The 8626-nt window shown below is 35.0% G+C and overlaps 1 protein-coding gene across 1 annotated transcript; it reads left to right on the top strand.

Annotated features, from left to right (window-relative positions):
* The first annotated feature begins 5481 nt into the window (after positions 1-5481).
* LOC107559871 (neuroglobin) lies at positions 5482-8422 on the top strand. Its single transcript, XM_016243890.1, has 5 exons — positions 5482-5552; positions 5795-6028; positions 6516-6567; positions 7000-7119; positions 7291-8422. The coding sequence occupies exons 2-5, from the start codon at positions 5931-5933 to the stop codon at positions 7441-7443; spliced, it is 423 nt and encodes a 140-aa protein (XP_016099376.1). The 5' UTR covers positions 5482-5552; positions 5795-5930; the 3' UTR covers positions 7444-8422.
* The last annotated feature ends 204 nt before the right edge of the window (positions 8423-8626 follow it).

Genomic DNA, 8626 nt, shown 5'->3' with positions numbered 1-8626 from the left:
AAAACTTAACATTTAAATGAAAAACAAAAGATAAAGCTAAAAACAATTCAAAATATTAAAGAACAAAAGGTATAAGAGTATAATAATGATTATTACATAACACTAAGCCAAACACCAAAAAAACAACTACATATGTGTATGTACAACCACACACACATACATATATATATGTACATACACATTTGTAAATTCAATATATATATTATTTCATTTCCATTTAGTTTGTTGAAGTATTAAAATAACTCAAATTAAATAAAACTAAAAACTTAATAAAAGACCTATACAGACATAATAAATTCAGACATAATTTAACTAAAATTTAAATAAATAAAAAATACAAATAATACAAATCAAATGACAGTAGTTTATCAGTAATCCTAAAAAATAACACTGCCAAACACACATGTTAAAAAAACAACAACTTACACATAGTAAGAAATGGTAATAAAAACTGAAACAGAAGCGAAACAAGTAATAGGAAAGAGGAGAAATAAAAAGCGATACTTATCCTTTGCCGGGGTCCCTGCCCGGTGTAGTCGCACGGTAGAGTCGATGGTCTTTACACTCTTCGGTCTTCCCACGAGGAGGCTGCCACGGTACACTAAGCTTTTTTTATACCCGTCTACCAAAATACTAAATTAATTCAGCTGGACACACTTTCCTTATTTTCTCCACAACAAATGGCCAAGCAAGCGCAGACACTGACAAGATACGCGATACAGAACGAGACCAAACGCGATACCAGCACGTCTCCACACAGTAAACAAAACAAGGGTCTGTCACAGAGACTAGCTTTATTCATGAAACTCCATTTGAATAAATACACAAATAACATTCTAAGACAACTCTTCTTTAGCACAAGGTCCATCTGAAATTCTCATTCCTGAAGTCAGGCTGTTCTGAGAGTCATAGTAAACAGCTAGTGCATTTGGCAACATCAAGAGCTTTTTACTCCAACTGACTTCTTCAGTCCTGGTTGGATTTTCATTTTTTTAAGGGAATTATAGGAATTTGTGTTTCTGTGTAATGGAATGCAAAGATTTTGAGTCATGATTTCTGCTTTTCCTGTTACATGATGATCTTAAGATGGAACATAATTAGTTTAAATAAGCCGTGTACCATGCAGTGTATTTTAAAGGCTAAAATTGCACTTTTGGTGAAAATATGATAGCCAGTCCTGTCCATTTTGTTGTATAAGTTGTATATTTAGTGGTTTAAGAAGTGATGACACTGAAAAATGAAAAGCATGAACTACGCATTTGAAAATGACCGCCCAGTTTCACCTCATGATACCCATTCAGTTTGTTTTGGAAATACTTTTTTTGTCATGGATAAATGAGGTTTAAGTGGAAGTACAGTAGGGCTTTGTTCCTTTTCTTATACTAGTATACAGTAGAATTACGTCTTGCACTGGTAATGGGAGAGTCAGGGGGTCAAGATCTGGCAGCAGTTTGGTGCGTCATTTCGAAAAGTGTATTTACAGATTGTGTGTATATGAACATCACCACAAAGTCGTAGAAATGGGGAAACATTTGATTTTCTTTGAGCATCGAGTTTCAGATTTGGGGTGTGTCAGTGGAAAAAACAATGAGGACGGGATGCTGCAGGGATGCTGTATTTTTTAGGCCAACCTAGAAGTTTGCATCACACTGGATTTTTTCTATTGGCTTTTGGATTATCGCAGAAATGTAGCTCTGTGAACAACAAAAGTTTATGAGTCTTACATGTTTTCATCACGATAATCTTCACAAATGAACACAACTTTTATGAATTTTAAGCCTAAATACTATTGCTAAGTGAAAAGATAAAGTTAAACTACAAATAAACTACACAGTTGCATGACTTTAAGGTCATCACTAAGTTTCCAACAAGTATTTATTTGCAGGAATACAATAAACACAACAATTTTAGAAAAGCGGACTAGAGTAGATGAGTGTACACTTTCAGTGTGATGATGTTTAATATCCCAGACAACCTTTGCAGTCCCATTTAACCACTTGTTAATTTTTTGTAAGACATGTACTGTAAATGCTTTAAAAAAATCATGAGTATGGTATTACAGATGTATTTTATGCTATAAAATAAAACATGAAAATATATGTTAACAAAAAAAACCCCACTTGACTTCAGAACAATGGAATCGAAAGTGCAAACAAAGATGTAAAACACATTTCCTGCTGCACTTGGATGCAGTGTCTGTAGTTTACAGTAAAATACATGAAATTCTTCTTCTTTTTTTCATTTACAGTAAGACTGGCTAAGCTGCATACAAAATAGGATAATATTGGACAATTACACTAGAGCATGTAACAATTCTGATCATAAAAGCAAGAACACATTGATGTGCTTTTTAAAAATTTTGAGGAATTAAAAAACCTTTTTGCATTTTGTTGCAATTTATTAACCTAATTCAATTAATTTAATTTTTTTGTAATTTGCTCGACCAAATTGATTTGAATGACCTGATGTTGTAATTACGGCTTCCAAAATTATAAATATGAACTAATATGAGCTAAATTATAAATATGGATATGAAATTGCACCATTATTCTTGCAAAAAGTATCCTTCTCCAGTAGTGACTATTCAAAAGTAGCCATGCATTCTGATGAAATACATTTTTATTGTAATTTTGCAAAAAATATAGGCTATCACGTCATAAAGTAGTGGCTTGATACAACAGCACTCCTGAATACAAATAGTTTTATTTTGCATGTAGGCATTAGCATCTAGCTAAATTCAGTACCACTTCATATTTGGGTTTATTATTTTGACAAAAAGAAAACTTCAGCCTTGCGTTCTGAAAATGTCAACGTAATTTAATGCTATTATTCTCCGAATTATTTTTTATTTTGCCTCTGTTAAATATGTAGATTCAATAAAGCCGACTGGCAAACTCCAAGTGTCCATCTTGTCTGTTTCATGCACACACATCAGTCAAGTCATTTAAGGAGGACAGAACGCCACGTTTGAGTGACTGCTTCTATCTTGAGCTTTAAGTGTCAGATAACTGAAAGTTCAAGTGCTCCTGCGAGGTCGCCATGGCAACTGTGCTGTCTCCTGTCACACTATCTTCAAGTGCTTTGGGTCTTGCTGTCACAACCGAATGTCCCGTACGTTGATAACATGCTAGATATAGCTCTGAATCAGGTAGGACATAAGGTGCGAATTATTCAGGGAATCCCTGCAAATATGAATAAAACAATAAAATAATCAGAGGATTTTACTATGATTCCATAATAAAAAAAATGTCAGGAACTGAGCGTGTTAATCTGGACATTGGTGACTGTTTTAATTTAACTTAAATACACAGGTTACAATATTATGATGTGGCTGGATACATTTCAAAATGTGCTTTGCGATCCATTTCTTTCATTCATAACATGTTCAAGTTCAAGGGATGTCAAATTGCCAACTAAAAATTTAAAAATAAAGTTTCTTCAATAGTTATTTGACATTATAGGCTTCTGTAACTTACACAACCATTTGAAAGTTAGATAAGATTCTTAACATTTTGAAAGAAGTCTCCCAAGTCTGTATAATTTGATCGAAAATACAGTAAAAATGTTAATATTTTGAAATATTATTACAATTTAAAATAACTCAACGTTTCAACATATAAATTTCAACATATTTTAAAATCTTAATGTCTGTGACGGAAAGCTGCATTTTCAGCAGCCATTCTAATATGATTATTTGGTGCTCAAGAAACATTTCTTATTAAAGTCAAAAAACTGTTGTTCTGCCTAATAGCTTTGTGGAAAACTGTGATCCATTTCTTGAAGAATAGAAGGTTTTAAAAAGAAGAACAGCATTTATTTGAAATAAAAAATGTGATATGTCTTCACTGTTACTTTCATCCTTGCTGAATAAAAGTATTAATTTCATTAAAAAAAAAAACACTTTCGAACAGTAGTTTATGTTCAGCAAAGAACATACTTATCAATAGTCATTTAAGTATAGGGCTCTATGGAGAAGTTAATGATATTACACTGTAGATGTAGTAGATTATAGATTTGATATATTCTTCAGATGGTTTTGGTTCTGTATAGCGCACTAGTACACATATGGTTTTCTAAAGCACTAGAGAAAGTTTTTCTTGGAACTTGAAATGGTCTCTGATGGTTTTAAATGGTTCTAAATGGAATCTTTATTTAAAGAATGAAGAGATGCTTCTAGGCAGAATGCAGTGACGCAGTTGATTTAACTGTCTGTGAGTATGAATAGTAATATTTTGAAATATTATTACAATTTAAAATAACTCAACATTTCAACATATAAATTTCAACATATTTTAAAATCTTAATGTCTGTGACGGAAAGCTGCATTTTCAGCAGCCATTCTAATATGATTATTTGGTGCTCAAGAAACATTTCTTATTAAAGTCAAAAAACTGTTGTTCTGCCTAATAGCTTTGTGGAAACTGTGATCCATTTCTTGAAGAATAGAAGGTTTTAAAAAGAAGAACAGCATTTATTTGAAATAAAAAATGTGATATGTCTTCACTGTTACTTTCATCCTTGCTGAATAAAAGTATTAATTTCATTAAAAAAAAAAACACTTTCGAACAGTAGTTTATGTTCAGCAAAGAACATACTTATCAATAGTCATTTAAGTATAGGGCTCTATGGAGAAGTTAATGATATTACACTGTAGATGTAGTAGATTATAGATTTGATATATTCTTCAGATGGTTTTGGTTCTGTATAGCGCACTAGTACACATATGGTTTTCTAAAGCACTAGAGAAAGTTTTTCTTGGAACTTGAAATGGTCTCTGATGGTTTTAAATGGTTCTAAATGGAATCTTTATTTAAAGAATGAAGAGATGCTTCTAGGCAGAATGCAGTGACGCAGTTGATTTAACTGTCTGTGAGTATGAATATCTTATGCAGGACTTGTTTGCTTGGTTATATTAATTGATGATGCCTTGCCATTATTTAAAAGCAGAAGTACTTTAAGTATTTATGTTCTTTCACTTATCTACAAAACAGTATATTCAAATGTGTTCTTCGATTATATATGCATGCGGAGTGCCTGAAGGTGCCAGACTCTCACCTGTAGGAGGAGCTATGGCTCATAACATGTGCTACGAGCAATGAAGATTAGAGATATTTCCATTCTGTCCTTATTTATTGTCCATTTGAACACAGTATCACAGGGGTGAGAGAATTTAGGACAGTTACAGTGTGACTGAATAAAAACAGAACATACATTGAAATATTTGTAAGTTTTTGTTCCCCCTTTTTTTAAAAGGAAGATTGTCAAAAAGGTTTCCTCATCCTAGTTTGAATGCACATCAAGCAGCATCTATGAGGTTAGATGCAGCAGAGAAGGGAGAGAGAGAGATAAAGAGAGAGAAAGTGAGTGAGTGTTTGCATGTGTGTGAGAGAGCGGGGGGAGCAAAGAGGAAAAGAGAGAGAGAGTGCAAACACAAGGATAGCAGGCTTGACATATACATATTCGCAGTGAACAAACAGAAACCTTCGTCTGCCAGAGAAAGACAGACGAAGCCAGTGAGAGAAGAAGGTCACTTCTAGAGCAGTGAAGGAACGGTACGTCAGCTTCAAACTGTTTATTGTGACCATAAAGTCAGGGCTAAGTTAGGTGTATTCTCTTCTAGATGTTGAGTGCATGAAGCATCGGTTGGAAAGCTTTGCAGTAAAATTGATGTGAATGCATTGCAACTAGTAAACTTGTAAATGAAATATATTTGAACCTATAGTCTCTAATGCACGCTCCTCTGATAAGTCTTATTTGTCCTTGGAAAATGATATGCAATGTTGGCACTTCACAGGGGGGTCATACCTGAAGACTGAACTCTGGAAGTCTGGAAATGGGAAATCAGGAGGTCCTACTTTAAACAGAAGAAGACATTTTGATGCCACACGACTGAAAGACGACTGGGGAACACAGCATTACTGAGGGTCACAATGGAGAAACTCTCTGAAAAAGATAAAGGTCTGATCCGGGACAGCTGGGAGAGTCTGGGGAAGAACAAGGTGCCACATGGAATTGTTATGTTCACGAGGTAATATTTCAGTTACAGAGGATACGAGCAGAAGGTATTCAAGTAAATTTTAAATTAACTCAAGGCAAGACATTCCCTCTGCAAGTTCGCAAACTTGTGACGGCTTGTGATAGTAAACATTTGCTGATTTTTCTGGTATAATTTTAATAAAGTCATACAGACATGAAGAAAGTATATTGTCATTTTATTGGCATATCTAGAATCTTAAGACTGGCAAAGCATAGGGAATATTTAATATACATACTCTTTATACACATGTAAGTGGTGAATTAAAAATATATAAAACAATGTAAAAAATAACATAAGTAAATGTTTAATAATTATTGTGCTTTAAATTGGGCCACTACTTAAAATGTGTTGGGGCGGTCAGTTGAGCAACAAGATCATATCATATCTCAATTCTCAAAAAGATGCATTTTGTGTCCTCGTATCCAGCCTGGCAAGACCAGTCTTCATGAGAACGCAAGACTGTTCTTTGTATTTTTAGAACTGAGAAACAGCCTTGGAGTGGCGTTGTTGGTAAAGTAGTTGATGGGCCGGTAACTGAAAAGTTGGTTGCTCACAAAGAGTAAGGGGCATGTCTAGATGGACATTTTAATCCTAATCCCTCACCTACAGCAAAATTGCCTGAAGCTGCATTTGCTCCCATCATATGTCGAAAGATCAACTGATATGTTTGGTTGTTGTTTGTTACACCATAGAACCACATGGTTCATTTAGGACCAGGGTGTCCGATCCTGCTCCTGGAAGACCCCCTTCCTGCAGAGTTTAGCTCTAACCCCTGACCAAGCGAGACTTTCAAGCAGGTGTGTTAAAACAGGATGAAGCTAAACTCTGCAGGAGGTGACCTTCCAGTATTGGACACCCGTGATTTAGGCAAATGAACACTTCTATAATGCTTCTTTCTATTGACTAATTTGGGCTCAAATGTAATGTAAACCCAGCTCAAGAGAGGTTTTATATCTGTCCAGGTGATGTTAGTGATCGATGCAGCTGTGAGCCATCTTGATGACCTACATTCATTGGAGGACTTCTTGTCGAACCTGGGCAGGAAGCACCAGGCAGTTGGGGTGAAGACTCAGTCCTTTACTGTGAGTACACTTTGCCTGCATGGTTTAGTTACGATGACTGAAATGACATAGAGCAGCCATAACACTCAAACATCAAAGATGACAGTGAGATTGACAGTGATCTTCGGGAAGAGTCAAAGTGATTTTTCAGAGCATTAATTGATTGATTGGGTTCTTTCACATGTTCCTTAGGTGGTTGGAGAGTCCCTGCTCTATATGCTTCAGTCCAGCCTGGGTCCAGCTTACACGACACCACTGCGCCAGGCTTGGCTCAATATGTACAGCATCGTGGTATCAGCCATGACCAGAGGCTGGGCCAAGAATGGCGAACATAAGTCCAACTGAGAAGGAGGTATTCACATTGGAACACCCTGGAGGTCACCAGATTTTTAAACTAACTTCTCAAAAATCCTTTCAAAGAGTGAGGGGCTGGGATATGGGTCCACCATTGGGAAAATCAGTTCAGCTGAGTTGTATTTTGGCTCACTGAACAGTCCTAACTTTGGTAGCTTGGTCTAACTGTAGACTGAGATTGTAGATGAGGTTGAGGTTGAGCTTATTAAGAGTGCATAGATAGTTTGTGGTTGAAACTTCTAAAGCAAAATTTGCTTTGTACATACAGTAATGACTAAGTACATATAGTAATGACTAAATGTATTTCCTCAAGCTATCTTAACTGACTGTCTTGATGTGTTGATGTTTTATGTGAGCGTAAAACAGAGGTTTGACTATGCACATGTGAGCTTGGTCAACTTGAACAAGTTTTATTTTGATGCCTCTTGGAATCAATTTAGATAAAGGCCTTTAAAGCCACTACAATTTAACCCTAAATGACACAGAATTAATTCTATACTCTTGCCTGTGCTGTGTTTAAGTTTAAGTTTACTGTAAGTTTAGTGATGTTCAGTAAGTTATCTGAGCATGAACATTTGGCAGTATGGTCCAAATGATAGTGTCAAAGAAAATAAGCAATCAGTAGCCATGATTTTTTTGATGCCATCCAAATGTTCATGTGAAATATTTCGTTTGCCACATTCTTCAACCATTAACAGTATTTCTGGCGATGAAAGTAAATGACGAGAACTGTTACATCCGAAATAGCTTTTGGAATTTTTTAGACTGTTAGTTTATGAACGTGTGCCATGTCATAAGTTTACATTTCCATTGTATGGGATTATACTCGACGCATTCTACTCCAAGGCTTACTTACGAAAGACTTGTGTAGATTGTTACTTCACATAAAGTGACTGTTATATCATAGTGACTAGATGATTTGCTCACCTATTTACAATTGTAGATAGTCAAAAAATGTTTATGCTAAATGACCCAGTCCAGTGGGGGTTAGCTATAAATAAGAATTTTATTTCACAGTTTTTGTTTGCAATTTTTGTGAATAATATTTTTTTTAAATAGTAAATTGCATTAGTTGGCTTATTACAACCTTGTAAGTTAAGAACAGACACACTCTTATCTAAGATAAGAATATTTGTTGCCATAATTATGAGCTATAGCAAAACTTTAAAAGCGA

The sequence above is a fragment of the Sinocyclocheilus grahami genome, unplaced genomic scaffold, assembly GCF_001515645.1.
Source record: "Sinocyclocheilus grahami isolate Dianchi unplaced genomic scaffold, SAMN03320097.WGS_v1.1 scaffold704.1, whole genome shotgun sequence".
NCBI classification, from domain to species: Eukaryota; Metazoa; Chordata; class Actinopteri; order Cypriniformes; family Cyprinidae; genus Sinocyclocheilus; species Sinocyclocheilus grahami.
This window is presented reverse-complemented; position numbering and strand designations above follow the sequence as displayed.